Source organism: Echiichthys vipera (assembly GCF_963691815.1).
Source record: "Echiichthys vipera genome assembly, chromosome: 21".
NCBI lineage: Eukaryota > Metazoa > Chordata > Actinopteri > Perciformes > Trachinidae > Echiichthys > Echiichthys vipera.
The window spans coordinates 16,589,170-16,607,365 of record NC_139846.1 but is presented as its reverse complement, the minus strand read 5'-3'; the positions used below and the strand labels follow the sequence as shown (position 1 = coordinate 16,607,365).

Here is an 18,196-nt window from a genome sequence, read left to right as displayed (position 1 = left end):
TTGTATTTTCCACTTTTAGGAAACATCGCAAAGGATGAGCTGACCATTCAAGATAAGAATGAATTGGACATGCAGGGTCAGGAACTCAAGCCCACCAAGGAGGCCTCAGAGGCCCCGGGCTGGAAGAGAAGCGGTGGGTTAGGTCATGATAGCAAGTCCCCTGATACCGTACAGGACCATCTCAGTGAGCTTCAAAGGCTTCAGCAACAACAACAGCAGCTCTCAGTATCTGATCGTCATGTCTACAAATATCGTTGCAACCACTGCAGCCTGGCCTTCAAGACAATGCAGAAGCTTCAGATACATTCCCAGTACCATGCCATCAGAGCAGCCACTATGTGCAGTCTTTGCCAGCGCAGCTTCAGGACATTCCTGGCCCTCAGGAAGCATTTGGAAAATGGACATCCTGAACTTAGTGAAGCTGAGGTGCAGCAACTTATTGGAAATCTGCCACTGAATGGAGATATCACTGAGAGTGAGGCCAGGGCCTTGGAGGAAGCTCAGGCCTTTGAGCATGACTTGGACAAAGATGATGAAATGGACCAGGAAGAGAAGCCCAGTCCTACCGGAAGTGACAGTAGCTCTCTGCTAGATGACATGGGAGCAGAGCCAAAACGGACCCTACCATTTAGAAAGGGACCCAACTTTACAATGGAGAAATTTTTGGACCCTTCTCGGCCTTACAAGTGCACAGTATGTAAGGAGTCCTTCACCCAGAAAAACATCCTGCTAGTCCACTATAATTCAGTTTCCCACCTACATAAGTTGAAGAAGGTTCTTCAAGAGGCATCAAGCCCAGTTCCACAAGAGACGAGCAACAGTGTTGACAACAAACCATTCAAATGTAATATTTGCAATGTTGCCTACAGCCAGAGCTCAACACTCGAAATCCATATGAGGTCAGTGCTCCACCAGACCAAAGCCAGAACAGCCAAAAGTGAAATGAGCGGCAGTAGCAGTGTCACTGGCACAAGTGGTCCAGTGCCTGCAAAAAGCCCAGCCCCAAGCACACAAGGGAACAACAGCAACTCAGACACTGCTAGAAGTGGAACACCCTCTGCTAACAGAGAAAACACTGTGGAACCCAAGGAAGCTAACAGCAGCAACAACATAAAACAAACAACAACTACTGACCATGTTTCAGCACAGACAAGCAGCCACCAGGCAGCGCAGTCCTCAGCCCAACTGCAACTGCAGCTTCAACATGAACTTCAGCAACAGGCTGCCTTCTTCCAGCCTCAGTTCCTTAATCCAGCTTTCTTCCCCCATTTCCCAATGACCCCAGAAGCACTGCTGCAATTTCAACAGCCACAGTTCCTCTTCCCTTTCTACATCCCAGGAGCGGAGTTCAACCTAAGCCCAGAACTTGCATTGCACTCAGCAGCAGCTTTTGGAATGCCTGGCCTTACTGGATCATTCCTAGAGGACTTGAAGCAGCAGATGCAACAGCAACACCAGCTGCAGCAGGCTCAGGCCCAGCAACAGGCTCAGCAGCAACAACAGCAACAGCAGCAGCAAGCCTCTCAGGCACAGTTACAAATTCAGCAACAGAAAAACCAGCAACTGCAGAACCACAAGTCCAAAATGGAGTCTAGCACTGTGTCAGTTTCAGAAATTCAAATGTCAAGAGAGGCAGAGGACCAATTAGAAAAACAAGAAAACAGAGCAAAGATGGAAAATGCAGGTGATTCAATAAATGATGGAGGAAAAGACAATAAAGACCAGAGAAAATCAAAGTTCCCAGACTCATTGATTCCTCCTCCACGTATTGTGTCAGGAGCAAGGGGCAATGCAGCCAAGGCACTACTAGAGAACTTTGGATTTGAACTGGTCATCCAGTACAATGAAAACAGACAAAAAAACCAAAAGAAAAACAAAGAAGGAGTTGAACAAGTGGAAATGAACACTGATAAGCTTGAGTGTGGGATGTGCGGAAAACTCTTCTCCAACATGCTCATTCTCAAAAGCCACCAGGAACATGTGCACAGTCACTTTTTCCCATATGTGGAGTTGGAAAAGTTTGCCCAGCAGTACAGAGAGGCCTATGACAAACTCTATCCAATAAACCCTGCTTCACCTGAGACTCCACCACCACCGCCACCACCACCTCCTCCTCCGCCACCTCCTACCCCAACCCCAGTGACAGCTCCTCAGCCTCCTTCTATATCAATGACCAAGCCCCAAACACCAGCTTCCCCAGCTTCTGTCCCCCATCAGACCCCACATCAACCATCTCACCAGGCACCACCCCCACAACCACCACCCCCTCCTCCAACACCTACTGCCCCTGCTGCACCTTCCCAAGTGCAGCTCCCCGTTCCCTTGGATTTGCCCCTTTTTCCACCTCTAATTATGCAGTCTGTCCAACACCCAGGCCTGCCCCATCAGCTTGCCCTCCAGCTGCCCACTATGGACTCTCTTTCCACAGACCTTACACAGCTCTGCCAGCAGCAGTTGGGCCTTGATCCGAACTTCCTCCGCCAGTCCCAGTTTAAGCGGCCACGCACCCGTATCACAGATGACCAGCTTAAGATTCTCCGTGCCAACTTTGACATCAACAATTCCCCCAATGAAGAGCAAATTCAGGAGATGTCAGAGAAGTCTGGCTTGCCCCAAAAAGTCATAAAGCACTGGTTCCGCAACACACTCTTCAAAGAGAGACAGCGGAGTAAAGACTCTCCCTACAATTTTAATATTCCTCCCATTACTACATTGGAAGATATTCGAATGGAGCCCCAACTCAGTGCACATGAATACTACAGAACTGACTCATCCTTCAACAAGAGGTCTTCCAGGACCAGATTCACCGATTACCAGTTGAGGGTACTTCAAGATTTCTTTGACACAAATGCATACCCGAAGGATGATGAGATTGAGCAACTTTCCACTGTGCTCAATCTACCAACCCGGGTCATTGTGGTGTGGTTCCAGAATGCTCGCCAGAAAGCTCGCAAAAGCTATGAAAACCAGGCAGATTGTAAAGATAATGAGAAAAAGGAGCTGACCAATGAGCGATACATCAGAACCAGCAACATGCAATACCAGTGTAAAAAGTGCAACATTGTATTCCCACGCATTTTTGACCTTATCACTCACCAGAAAAAGCTGTGTTATAAGGATGAAGATGAGGACGGTCATGAGGAAACCACCTGTGAGGAATATGATACTCTTGATCCAGGTCCATTTAGGACTACCCATATAGCTTTGGAGCCACCCAAACAGTCTCATGGAACTGCCAGCAGCTCTGGCTCAAGCTCCCCTGTGATGGCCTCTCCTCGTGCCAGCATGGGTAAAACTTCCCCCAAGCCAGACATTGCCCCAGAAACGGAACCTAAACAAACTGAGACTGTGCCCTCGCCTGTGATCAAGTCGCTACCAGAACCCAGACCATCAAAGGCTTGCACACCTCAGCCACCTCCTCAGAAAGCTCCCCAGCCACAAATGTCAAGACCCCATTCCCAGCCACAGGCAGCTGCAGTGCCATCAAGTCCACTCTCCCTGGCCCTTTCCTCACTCACAAACAGCCTCCCCCACCAGATGCTTCAGTACCAGTGTGACCAGTGTAAGATTGCATTCCCCACTGTGGAGCTATGGCAGGAGCATCAGCACATGCATTTCCTGGCTGCCCAAAACCAATTCCTTCATTCTCAGTTCCTTGAAAGACCCATTGATATGCCCTATATGATATTTGACCCAAATAACCCCCTAATGGCCAGCCAGCTGTTATCTGGAGGCCTCTCCCAAATCCCCTCTCAGGGTAGCTCTGGTTTGGCCTCTGCTGCAGGCTCTGGGGCAATGAAGAGAAAACTGGATGACAAGGATGAAAGTGCTAACGATAAAGATGGTGGAAACAGTAGTGAAGAGCAACACAGAGATAAACGTCTGAGAACCACCATCACACCAGAACAACTGGAGGTTCTCTATGATAAATACCTACTTGACTCAAACCCAACAAGGAAGATGTTGGACCACATTGCACGGGAGGTTGGCTTGAAAAAGAGAGTTGTGCAAGTTTGGTTCCAAAACACTCGTGCAAGAGAGAGAAAGGGGCAGTTTAGGGCTATAGGGCCCTCCCAGTCCCACAAGAAATGTCCCTTTTGCAGAGCACTGTTTAAAGCTAAATCTGCTCTAGATAGCCACATAAGATCTAGACACTGGCATGACGCTAAACAGGCAGGCTTTAGCTTGCCACCAAGCCCAATGATGAATCAAGACAATGAAAGAGGTGAAAGCCCAAATAAGTATAATTTCTTTGACTACCCACAGCTGCCTACCAAGACTGAGCCAAATGAGTACGAGCTGCCTGCTGCATCCTCAACTCCAGTCAAACCAACTGAGGCACAGATAAAAAACTTCTTAAGCCCTTCATCCTTAAAAGCTGAAAACTGCGATGAAACTGAAGGGCCTAATATTAATTCAGCAGAAGCCTCATCTTATGATTTCAGTAGGATGGACTTTGATGAGACATCATCTATTAATACAGCCATTAGCGATGCTACAACTGGAGATGAAGGTAATAACAATGAGGTTGAGAGCCTCACAGCCAATGGAGGGGACAAGCTGAGTAACAACAAGAGTAGCCTGGCATCAAATTCTGATGGTGGCAATGAAAGGTTCCAATACAGCATGGTGAGCCCTGCCCTCAGCTTCTCTGGAAAGGACTGTGACTCTTACTTTAGCTCCAGAGATGATGAAATGGATGACTTCAATGACAGAAGTGAATCATCAAGCCTAGCTGACCCCAGTTCCCCTAGCCCCTTTGGGTCAGGTAACCCCTTTAACAAGTCCGGAAAAGGCAGCAATTCTGGGGATAGGCCAGGCCACAAACGATTCAGGACCCAGATGAGTAACCTGCAACTTAAAGTCCTCAAAGCCTGTTTTAGTGACTACCGCACTCCTACAATGCAAGAGTGTGAGATGCTTGGCAATGAGATTGGACTCCCCAAGCGTGTTGTCCAGGTGTGGTTCCAGAATGCCCGTGCTAAAGAAAAGAAATTCAAGATTAACATTGGAAAGCCATTCATGATAAGTCAAGGCTCACCAGATGGGCCCAGGCCTGAGTGTACTTTGTGTGTCGTAAAGTACACCGCCCGGATGTCCGTCCGAGACCACATCTTCTCCAAACAGCACATTGCCAAAGTGCAAGAAACCCTGGGAAACCAGGTAGATAGAGAAAAGGACTACCTAGCACCAACCACTGTCCGTCAACTGATGGCCCAGCAAGAGCTGGACCGCATGAAGAAAGTTGGTGATGGACTCAGTCTGCCTGGCCAGCAGCAACAGACTGCAATGGACAACAGTAATGCACTTCATGGCCTCAGCCTACCCTCAGGCTACCCAGGGTTATCTGGCCTTCCGCCAGTACTACTTCCTGGAGTCAACGGGCCATCATCACTTCCTGTTTTCCCTCCCAACACACCTGGTGAGTTAGTATGACGAACAAAAAACTTAAATAGACTAGAAGCTTTATGAACTGAGCTGTATCATGCACTATTTTATTCTACTATACTACTGTTTATTCTGTATCACAGTGGTATTTGTCAAAAAGTCTTATTTTTTAAAACTATTTTAAAATTAAAAATGGTGGGAGTTACATGTATTGCATGTATAATGTCATCATCACAGTTGAACTGCTAATTGATAATTCAGAGATTTTTTACAAGAAATGTATCTATATCATGGCTTTCGTTTGTGTTGTATGTTTTCCCCTTACTTAGGTTTGGTATATTTATATTTTAATATATTGGCAGATTGAAATTATCATAAAGCGCATGTGACAGTTTTGATCCATAACAAAAAGAGATATAAAGACTCAGCCAGTGACAAATTAAGCATCTTTATCTTGTCATACAAACAAATTTCCATAGTGATTTGGGTTGAATATTTAAATATTGAATATTTCCATATTTATATACCACTGTATTTCAGCTTTAGCGTCTCCCGGTGCTGGCATGCTTGGGTTCCCTACACCAGCCACCCCCTCTCCTGCCATGTCTCTCAGCACTACCCCAACCAAGACTCTTCTGCAGACTCCTCCTCCTCCTCCACCTCCTCTTCCTCCTCCTGTTCCCTCCACACCTTTGGCAGCAGTAAATCACACAGAGCAGCAAGGTAAAGACTCAGAGAGAGACAGCAGCAAGAAACCAGGAGACAAGCCACCTCAGTTGAAGGTGAAGGACAGAGAGAACGAGAGCGCCTCACGTCCCGAGACCCCCAGCATGGCCAGGAAAAGGGAGAAACCAGCTCCAGGGAAACAAGGAAGTGAGACTCAACTAGATGCCACACAGCTTCAGGCGCTTCAGAATGCTCTTGCAGCAAGTGATCCCAGCTCTTTCTTAGGGGGGCAGTTTCTGCCCTATTTTCTACCTGGATTTCCCAACTGCTTCTCTCCCCAGCTTCCTAGAGGGGTCCAAACAGGGGGATATTTCCCACCACTGTGTGGAATGGAGAACTTGTTTCCATATGGCCCAGCAGCAGTCCCACAAGCTGCCATGGCCGCTGGCCTCTCCCCGACTGCCCTCCTGCAGCAGTACCAGCAGTATCAGCAGTCCCTCCAGGATTCGCTGCAGAAGCAACAACAGCAGCAGCAGAAACAACTTGAGCAACAGCAGAAGCAACAACAGAAGCAGCAGCAGAAATCAACACATGTGAAGACAGCCCAGAGCGTACAGAGTACCACCACCAACTCCTTCAAACCAAAAGAAGCTATAGATGCTAAGGATAACACCAACAAAGGCTCTTCAAAAGAAAGCACAAAAGAAGAACCGAAAACAGATACCAAAAGTACCGTGGATTTTCCAGACGCTTTTATTGTACCGTCCGTCAAGCATGAGTTTATATGCAGGAAGTGCCAGATGGTTTTTGCTGATGAAGATTCTGTGGTGCGTCATCAGAAGTCTTTCTGTTACTTAGGGCATCCTTTTACTGACCCGCAAGAGACAGTGCTTCGAAAGGCAGTGAGCAACTACACTTGTGTTGCCTGCAATGTGGTTGTTAACGGGAATGAAGCACTTGGCCAACACCTTCAGTCGAGCTTGCACAAAGAGAAAACAATCAAACAAGCAATGAGAAATGCCAAAGAGCATACTAGATTATTACCTCACTCTGTCTGCTCCCCTACTCCTAACACCACATCTACCTCGCAGTCTGCAGCTTCTTCTAATAACACCTTTCCTCATCTCTCTCACTTGTCCATGAAGTCCTGGCCAAATGTCCTGTTCCAGGCCACCACAGCCCGGAAAGCTGCTTCCTCCTCCCCGTCTGCCTCTCCTCCTCCCCCCCTCTCCTCACCTTCAACGGTTACCTCAACTTCCTGCAGCACCTCAGGGGTTCCAACCTCACTACCCACCGAGAGTTGTTCAGATGAGTCTGACAATGAGCTAAGCCAGAAGCTGGATGACTTAGATAACGCGTTGGAAGTCAAGGCTAAGTCGGCCTCTGGCCTAGACGCGAGCTTCAGTAGTATCAGAATGGATATGTTCAGTGTGTAGGAGTGACAAAAGGATCCCTTGCTTAAAGAAAAAAAATAAGACTTTTTAAACTGCAGTTCCAAAGTTTCTCTTAACCCAAAAAATTACAGTACCAAATGATTGACTCAGGATTGTTTTTCCCATATTGATATGCTGGCAAGATATTGATTGATTTTTGTTATGGACAGAACTGTTGCAGATGCTTGACTGAGCTTATATTGTATACAAAAACATGGAGTAGGAAAAAATCCCACAGGCTCCCTTGGGGGGCTTGTTTCAAGCCAAAAACTCTCACGATAGCAAATTGCACCTCAGCTGGATTGTTTTCCAAATGCTAGCATGTACTGTATGGGATGACGATCCAGAACCCTCAAAGAGAATCTCTCTTAGTTTAGATAGGTGTAATTCAGTAGCTTTAAATTCTCAGGTCAGAACATAACATTTCTCATTTGTTAAAGCAGCAACAAGCCTGGGTACACTTGGCTTATAACCAAAACATGTCAAGCTTTATCGGACGCATTTCCTTGATGTGTATAGAGTACCAAGAGACAATATTACTGTTACAGTGGACGATGTGCATATCCTTTTAGTTTTGCCCTACAAAGACAGTATGGTTTTGCCACTGAGGGAATTTAGAATGGTGAAGTAAATGTGTATGATGCCCCTGTGTTTGCCAGTTTGTATTACAACAAGCTGTATCTATTTCCCACCCCCTTTTTTCTTGTAGTATATACTAATCTGTGCCAACTCTTACCTTCTCACTTTTACCTCTGCTCACACCCTTTTCTGAAGAGGTAATAACTCTAGTTTTGATAGACTCTCTCGGATTATGTGAATATAACATTTTTCATTTGTGAAATGCTGTACTGTTACGGTACCTGCTTGTGTCTGGACTATAGTGCACTTATTTTGTTTTTATTTGTCTTTTTATTATTTGAGTAGGCCGTTTGTTAATTTAATAGATTTTTCTGTTTGTTTGTACGTATGTTTGTGTTTTAATTATTATTTGTGTCTATTGCAGCAGCATATTGGTCCATATTTGTTACAGGATTGATGCCTAACAATCTAGAGACCTATTTAACAATTGGTGCATCATTGAAAGCAGTACTGTATACTTGAAACTGTTAAGGTACAAGTTGGTCACAATGTTAAAAAAGGTATGATCATTTGCTATACTTTTGCAAATATGCTGCTTTAAAAGGGGGACAACAGCATTTTTGTTGTATATTAAAACATTTTCATATACTTGTAGGACTTAAAACAGTGTTACACCTATACGCAGCCATTAAGTGGATAGGTTGACGTCCTCCCATCAATTCTCTGGGCACTTCTGATGATCTACAGTTACAGTCAACATTTTAATTTTTCCACATTTAGTGATTTCAACATTGCAAAGTATTACCTTACAAAGTTTTGCTGCTACTGTGTAATGTTATTTTGCTTGCCATAAATTCTCTCAACTTTCTACCAGACAAAATACTGATCCATTAATTGCTTTGCTTTGCTATTTTTTTGTTGTTTTTATTTTATATTATTTTGTTATTTTTGCTGTGGAACTAAGAATGTGAAAGCTGTCAAAGGGTGTTCAATTTTTTACGAATCACTTTCTAGTTTGGTAATTGAAACCAATGTGATTCATTCCAAAGTAACAGAAGGCTATTTGTATGAAAGAAAAAGGCTTGTGAACAAAGAAAGCTAAGCTGTTGTACATATTCGTAGTTGGCTGTGCATGGTACAAATTTATTAATATGAAGAAATGCAAAAATGTATTGCTTTTGGTATTTCCTATTCTGAGATGAGCAAGTAGCATGTAATGCAACTGTTTGACAGGTTAAATCAAATCATGCTTAGTTATTGTTTCAAACAATGAAATCAAGTAACATTTCCTCTTCTGTTTTCTTATTGTAAAGGTGTTTTTTTTCCAAAGTTTTAAAGCAAAATGTCCGTTTTTAATTTTCTGCGTGAGCTTTTTAATGTCATTATTTGGATTTTTAGTATTTTAACATTTACTTTAATCCTGAAGACACTTTTCGATTGTGTTTCATAAGAGACATCCTGGCCTCCCAAGGTGCAATTCTGCCATTGTACAAACATGAGCGACTGTCCTGATTCCAAAGGCTTTCACAACTCTGGCTTTCTGCCTTTCCCCACTCTGTGGCTCAGCATTATAGGACTGAACTGTCAGCTAGCATCATGTGCTAAGATGTTAGCATCAGACAGGACGCTTTCAACACCAAGGACTGGTAAAAGCTAACAAACCAACAAAAAGGATGGTCCAACAATATAACTGTACATAGATATTGCAACTGCACAGCAGCCAAAAAGAAAAAAAAAAGAACTTTTTAAAAAACATTGGATGGATTGTGTCATGTTTATGGGGACAGCCTTCAAAAGGCTGAATTTGGAATTGTTCTTCTGGATGTCAAAGGGATTTTCATGGCGCAATCATATCCTACACAATATGTACTCTTCAACATCTGGGTTACATAGGAAATGCACCCTGAGGTTTTAATAAGAAGAAGCCCCTATGGCTAAAACTTTAAATAAACTAAACCAAAAATGTTATTGATGTTTTATATATAGAGAGTAGTCGCATTAGTTTTTGTTACTGTACTGTTTGAGGTCTCAACTGTACCGTATCACGGTAATAACATGGTTTTGAAACCTTTTTTTTATTTTGTCACAGACCTGTTGTCATAGTTGAAATGACGTTTATTGTAGATGGTATTTGAACAACTTCTGGAAATAGTTCATCAAGTATGTTTGTTGCTCATTGTTGTGATACATTAAAAACTGTATCTGCAAACCAGTTTGGTCTCATCAAAAATTATTTTTTCATTTTCACTCTTCCATGTTCTAATCAGCTAATTCTTATCATGTAGTTTCATCAGGTTTACAGATTTTATGCATCTGATTGATTGGCAATTTGACTAATTTAGAATATACAGGTGTGTAAACTAGTATACTGTAAATGCAGTTTTTTAATTAAAAAAAATATTAAGGCATGTCTTTTCCCAGAAATTTCAAGCATGCCTCTGTTAGCAAAATATATATGTATGTCAACAGCCCTATGACAATTGTCATTCCAGTCACTGAGAGACTAAAATTCCAGGTCATATAATGGGCATTTCCCGTCATTATGCTATTTGTGGTAATCCTACTCTAAGCAGATGCAGGGAATTATGTTTAAAAGTGTCTGCTAATCTGGATCTGATCAGGTGCAGCTCTAGACCCCTCCCATTAAATCACAACCATGGATGAACAGACGTACCGCCTCAACAGAGATTGGTGGTACTGTATGTATACAAAGACAAAAGATAGATAGATAGATGTTATGTGCTGTCGACTGTGCTGTCGACTGTATACTGCTTGTAAAATCTGTTAAGAAGTGAAATTCATGCCAGTGTCAGACCGGAGGATGACTTTTTTAGATCTGAGGTCAACAGACGCTGTCACATTAAAAATTGCACCTCAGGAATACCTCAACACTATACATCACACCCTGCCAGCAAGACGTGTTCGCCACCAGTGTCAGGGTCACGGAGAAAGCTGACATTCACAAGTCGTTAAATCCACCTAATGAAATTTCACAAGGACAGCAAAAATGAAGGGGAAGATGAGGATCTTTTCACACCGGCAGAATCTGTTGTGGCCTTTATTGTTTCGCTTAATACACTTCAGTGTCCACTGAAACAGCCGCTACATGTAAAAGCCTCAAAAACAGCCCCCCCTGCCTCCCCCTCTGACTTCACCCCTCGCCCTTGACGAATGTGCTCGGCTCACGGGGTGCAACTGTTCTGCTGAATGGCCCTTTCCTGTTGCCTGCCCTTAAAGCGAAGGCGGTTGCCGAGGTAGGGCTCCCTCTCCGCCATATTATGGGATTGAATTGCGTTTGACCTTTGCCGAGAACAATGGCGGAGGGCCTTTCATTTTTTCTGTCCTTCTCAGTGCCTAGAAGAAGGACCTCTTTACTCTGTTTTCACTGTGGTCTGCCAGTAACTCACAAGCAGCATGACAGGGTGATCTATGCACAGTAAATGTGTGTGTTTGTGTACACAAGGGTATACACAAGCGTATTGTTTGCCAATTCTGACTCATATCTACTGAAACTGCTGTTTATAGGTCAAACAAAATCTAAATCCTTATGAAAGAACCATTTTGATGTGACCGTATTCTGGGGGCCACCCAATCTTATACCTAACCGCACTGTCCTAGAATAAAAGGGCCATCTGAAGAGAGTAGGAGTTCAGTCACAGCTTTGCTAAAGAGGCCGCAGCAGTGAGCGGTCTTGCCCTGAATACACGATAAAAGGTTTACTGTAAATTCTAAATGGCGTTTTCTGCAACCCATACATCACTCATGACCATTAGGTTCCACCCTCACTGCACAGTGCACCCTTCTAGCCACAGCTTTCCAGATGATACAGTACAGAGGCTGCAGTTCAGGCAGATCTGCCTTTGAATAGCCTGAAGCCAATGGATTTTCTCTGGATAATACAATGTTTGGGACAGAGAGGCAGGGATTAGTCCAGACGGATACATCCACCACCCCCCCACATGCCCAATCTAATTAGACTGGAATCAGTTTAAGATGAAAGCAAGCCCTAGCATCACCGCACTAAATACTGGAATTAGTATTCCCCGCATGGGAATTTAATGACGGAGACTGAAAATCCAATCACATTCACTCCCAGTTTAGCCCCTCATGCATCGGGCCTGGACAATGACGAAATGAAAGAACAACAACAATGATTTGTCTGTCAATAGATATTGACCAACATCACATCTGAGGCCACTTGCGTATTGGCATTACTATGTTGTCATCATTTAACAAGGATAAACAGCTTATAATCAGATATTTAGTCTGTTTCTGATGTAAACCTTTGTCACACTCTGACTCTTCTAGGGGCCATAACAGAAGTTAATCACAACAGGAACAGGAACTAAGGAAGACAGACCCTGTTTTAGGACAAACACACCTTAGTCTTGTGTTTGTTATTTACAATATGTTAATGTATCCGTTCATCTGTAGAATTCCAATCGATAATGCGCTGGGAAATACACACATTACATGAATCTTTGTTGTGTTTTTGACGCGACAAAACAAAACTAATCTGACTTTGCTTTTCCTCGCTCATTTGTTCTTCTTACTTAGAATGCTGCACTGGCACATAAAATTATTTAACATGGATTTGTGATGTTAGTTATTAATCAGCTCTTTACATCAAATCCCTGATTGCTGCATAGGAACTGAAACTGTCAAATTATTGCTATCAGGCAGACAGCATCAGCTCCTTTTTAGTTTCTATTATCTTGCAGACTTTGAGCCCACATTCGCTGATAAAACAGAACACATTTTGCAGCACATATTCATGTGAAACATTCTCACAGTCTCTTGACTTTATCTTGCCCTTATTATTATTATTTCTCTACCTAAGTATATGCTGTCAAGGGAACTCTATTTTAATACACTAAAATGCAAGCCATATTTCAGCTTCAGGTTGGTGATTAACTGCACCGACTGGAAATAACTCCGGCACCTGTGTTCCATCCACCACACAATATCTCCTACACCTGCGATTCATCCACCAAAACATTACACCTGAGAAATCAGGAAACCATTGTCCCACGTGCACAAAAACTCAACATGAAATCGTATTATTTATTGCTGGCTGTATTTGGGGGTATTCACCAAAGCAGAACCTGTTTGTGTTTTTTCCTACGAACAGGTGTAACTTTTCAACTCATCCAACAACCGATTCTGCAAAACTTTGCTGTATTTTACTCTCAGGAGGAAATTCAGTGTACTTTTTTAGTAAATGAGATGGTTTGCACAGTTGGCGGCACTGCATCTGTGGCAATAATAGGCAAGAAAAGGCACAATTCTTGTAGTGATGCATCCTTTAAGTTGGGAAATAACATTAACAGCATTTTCACTGGATTTACCAAAGTAACACATGAAAAAGGCAATCTAATCTTTTTTTTCTATGTATCTTTCTTTCGGCCTGCTTTTAGTTTTTGCTGCAGCAATAGCAATTTTTTGAGGTACAAAAGGAAAAAAGGAAGGTGAGAAAAATGGAGGGGGCACGAGTGCACCTGCCTTATCATTGTATTGTGGATGAAGGATGCAATCATGCAAGCACACAGCCAACTAACACGTATTTTAAAGTGAAAGAGGAGAAGGAAGAGGTGTGAGGGAGTAAGGGAGGCAGGTCTGAGGGAAAAAAAAGAAAAAGAGACACAGACAGACAGGCCAACAGGCTGACAGAGTGTCAGGGACAGAGGGAACAAGAGAAAGAAAGAAAGTAGGTGATATAGACAGCAAAATGAGCAAATGATAGAAGTGAAGTGAGAGTGAGAGCAGGAGAGAAAGAAAAGGAGGGGCGACCTGAGAGAAATCAAACATGGGCTCTGTGCAACAGAGGTGCGTTGGCAAACGAGCATGTTATGGCAGCCCGCTGGGACTTCCCCGGCAGATCGTTTGTGCTGTTTCCCAATCTGTTCTGAGGAGCGGCACAGCCCCACATGGGGACGTGTGAAGGCGTCAAGATGGGATTGCTTAAGACAGATGAAACAAGGTGTTTTTTGATGCCATCTCGGGCGGACAAAAGCCTGATTTCCTGTTTTGCCTGTGACACAAAGGGTGCTGTGTAGTTTGCAGAACAGTTCAAGGCTTTTTGTTGTCAGGGCTGTAAATAACTAAACACACGAGAGGTGAAGTTACAGAGCTTCTGGATCCACATGCCAAAAACTGAAAAATATGTTTCTCTTTTTTTGGCTCTTTTTTATGGCTTAACACCTGTAACAAATAAACAATATTACAGTTCTCTCATCAGTTCCGTTCATTATTTTCCTTCAGTGTGAAAAAAAATGCATAAAGTGAATATCCTGGCACACACCCATTTAAATCTGGACAGCTACGGCTTTCTTTACATTCACTGGACCCCTGAAACAATACCATAGTAACAGAGATCAAAGTGTCAGGCTTCGTAATATTGCTTTACATTTTAAAGGGCACTGAGCAGCCAGGCTAAGGTTTTTACAAGGCGCGCTGAGTCGTTGGGGAAATAAGGGAGCAATGGAGGAGGGAATGAAGGAATTTTAGGGGGTGATGGGATATGTCTCACTCTTTGTTCACGTACACACACATACACTCACAAACTGAAATCATACCATGTGCGGCGGAAGAGCACGCGGTGAGGAAATAGAAGCTAAATATAAAGTGACACGCCGCATTCCCCAGGTCATTCACAGGCCCTGCACCAAATCACAATGCTCCACAGCTCGTCGTTTATCACACACACAGGCCCGAATCTCACAAAGAAAATTATAAAGCGGCCTTGTAATTCATAGAATCACTGATGAAGGGATGAGGAGACGCATTGACATTAAATTGGCTCAGATGCTGGGCATTCTTACGGCCCTCTTTGTGTATCAACTCAGCATCCTGGCAGGAACATTTGTAACAAAAAGCTTTTTTAATGTTTAAATGAAAATTTTAATGAGGCACTGTATTGCTTTTCCTTTCCAGTCTTTAAGAGCCCTCTGAATCATTAAAAAATGCTCTGTCTTTGATTTCAAGGTCATTTGAAGAAATAAGGCAGCCTTAAGTGGCCCTCGGACCAAAAGTGGCCTATATGCCAAAGACCGCAAATGAATGTAGCCTAATGCTTTTTAATTTGCATTCATCTTTAAAAACACAGAAGAACCATCTCTAAGTTATAATAGGCTGAGATGGCAGTTGGAGGCCCTCTAGTCATTAGTAGCGATGCAGCTCCTCTGAAATGAAGGCCTTTCTCATCTTGTTTTAACTTAAGCCCATTACTACAAGGATACATTAGCTGCTGTCCTTTGCCTGTTTGTCTGCATACAATAGTTCCGTCTGGCTTTGTCTATGTGTATGTGTGTGAGTGTGTGTGTGCCCACATATGTACACATATATGCATGGATTCACCTTCTTTTGCCTATGAACACATGCAACACTGCTATTCAGCCAACACATGCACAAAAACAAAAGACGCTAGCAACGGGGGACCTTAGGAGGAAACGACATGCATTGTTTGTTTAATCACGTGTTATGAGATGACTCTGTAATTATGTTGTCATCTGCCCGCTCCAACATGGCAAAACTGGGCCGCTGCAGCACGCCTTGCTACTCATATTCATATTTCTTTTTTTATTACAAACACCACTGTGACTGAAAATGTTTTTTTATTTTTGAGCAGTCACATAAAGCCTATTTGACAGGCACTGTGTCAACTCCTAGTGCATATGAGAGTAGGGCAACAGATGTTTTTTTCACGTACTGTATTGAACTGATGAGACAGCAAATAACAGTATGTCCTATTAAACACAGCAAGATGGGTCTTTCTTGTTTTCTCTTATTCCGCCCATCCTTTCCCTTTCAATTTTGCTTCACGTTTCCTTCTCTTCTCTGTTCAATTTCCTCGCCATTCTTTTGCCTCTTTCTTTATCTTCCTCTATTCTGTGTTTGTGTGTGTGTGTGTGTGTGTGTGTGTGTGTGTGTGTGTGTGTGTGTTTTTGACTTTCTCTCTTTCCCCCTTCTCTCTCTCTTTCTCTCTCTCTCTCTCTCTCTCTCTCTGTGAGGATAGGTGGTGTGTGTCTGTGAAAAACTGAACATCTCCAGTGAAATTGGTTTTCTGTGGAGAAACTGATGGATCACTCTGTGTTCCTGACAGGAGTAGGGGATTGTTTATGCCATACGGACAAATACATGTGTATACACAAACACACACACACACACGCACACACACACACACACACACACACACACACACACACACACACACACACACACACACACACACACACACACACACACACAAACACACACACATGCTGGGCTAAAAGGACAAGGGGGTTGTTTATGCTGAAGCAGAATTAATTTTTATGAGCCGTAGATTGCTGTTTATGGGGAAATACACTTTTAAGCTGCAAGAGATGTAATCTAGATTGTAGCATTCTCAACAATGAATTATGGTTTTGGAGGCAACAGCTGTAGCAGCCTTCCTCTCACCCTCTATTTCCTCAGTACATACACACACACACACACACACACACACACACACACACACACACACACACACACACACACACACACACACACACACACACACACACACACACACACAACACACACACAAACAGATTAGTAGCAAAATGTTACTGCTTTTAAAAACAAATGACTTCATATGCCCTGCAAATCAGACACATCCACATAGATCATCATGAACTCATGAACATCTAACTGTGAACTAGTTAAACAATGGTATTATTCCCACTTTCAGCCTGAACAGTGTTATTATCATCTCTGCTTTAGCACCAGTAACCTCTATTAGAAGAGGTGAGAAATCATTCTGTCATGGAGCCTTTTTTTTCCTGTACTCCCGACATGTAAATTCCTTGAATCAATGTTGGTAGATATGCTGAGAGGAAGAGGCACGTACCTCTCTCGATCAACATATATATGAGCCGTGAACTTGTGACATGGGAGACATTCTTGTTCATTTGTGCTCGCACAGGTTTTCTGTAGGCTGATCTGCCTGACCCTTTAAGAAGGAGGGGCGCACTAAAAATGAAAAAATATATATATTAAAAAATGTATTGTTTACTTGTTTATCAACTTCCCTAACAATACGTATGTTTTGATTGTGCCTTTTAAGAAGACGTTTGATTAGTATTTTTATGTGAAAGTAGAACTGAGTACCATTTAGTTCCAAATTAGGGGAGATTGATGCCACCTGTGTTAAAGTGGCACTAATCCCTGAGATCCTCCCTGAAAAGGTTTTTTTCCTCACTAGTTGTCTGCAGAGGAACCTACCTGATGAACCTAATTGAATTGTTTGTTTCTACTTTTTGTGGACGGTTAATTTAATCTGGAAAATCAACGCCTGCATACTGGTGCATTCTTCCCACTCAAGCCCTGTCTCCTAAAAATGATGCATTATACAAAAAAAAAAGGATTCTCAATTATGTTTCAAGGGAAACTTAATTCGTCTTTGACGTATCACAAATTCGTCCCGAATCAAAGTCAGCAAAAGTACATAGGGATGAGATTGCGGTGGATGGATGGGTCAAACAAACACGAGACTTTCAGACGACCACTCTTTGTGTGTGAAACCAGAAGTCAACGTTAACTTGTATACGTCATTTTCTTAATCTACGTCACATGCGTAATGTTTGATTTACGTAGGTAGCTTAAATTACATAGCAAAGATAATTATTTTAACCCAGACTGTCATTTACTGTATTTCTTAAATCACAACTTTAACCACGTGTGACTGTTTAACAACGTGCGCTGGTGAGAAAGGGCTTTCTGGCAGAAAGTCCTGAAGGCTAACGTCTCCCAGCAGCCTAGAAAATACTTTTAACATTAACATTTTTGAGAATGCAGTCTTGTTGTATGAGAATGTAATTTTTCAGGAGACAGGGTTGCTCACTGACACTACCAACCATCCTCAAGTATAACACATTCCATTAGCAGCGATCTCTCCACCCTCTCCTCTCAGATACACACACATGCAGTACTCCACACACTGTGAATGATGGAGAAGTTTGCTTACATTATTGTTCCAGATAGCAATGGTTTACATATGCACAAAAAAGGACTAAATATTACACCAAGGCGCATTACATACTTGCTTGCTTGTATCACACGCACACACACACGTGCATGCTGTAAGATGTCCTCTACACTCATTTTCAAGC

The 18,196-nt window shown here is 42.9% G+C and overlaps 1 protein-coding gene across 2 annotated transcripts in view; it reads left to right on the top strand.

Annotated features, from left to right (window-relative positions):
* Positions 1-10,210, top strand: part of zfhx4 (zinc finger homeobox 4) — an 86,464-nt gene extending 76,254 nt beyond the window's left edge. For both annotated transcript variants that reach the window (XM_083935989.1, XM_083935988.1), the window contains exons 11-12: positions 20-5,422; positions 5,929-10,210. In XM_083935989.1, the coding sequence (XP_083792115.1) occupies positions 20-5,422; positions 5,929-7,490 (6,965 nt within the window). In that variant the 3' untranslated portion in view covers positions 7,491-10,210. The remainder of the gene's footprint in view (positions 1-19; positions 5,423-5,928) is intronic.
* Positions 10,211-18,196: the final 7,986 nt, after the last annotated feature.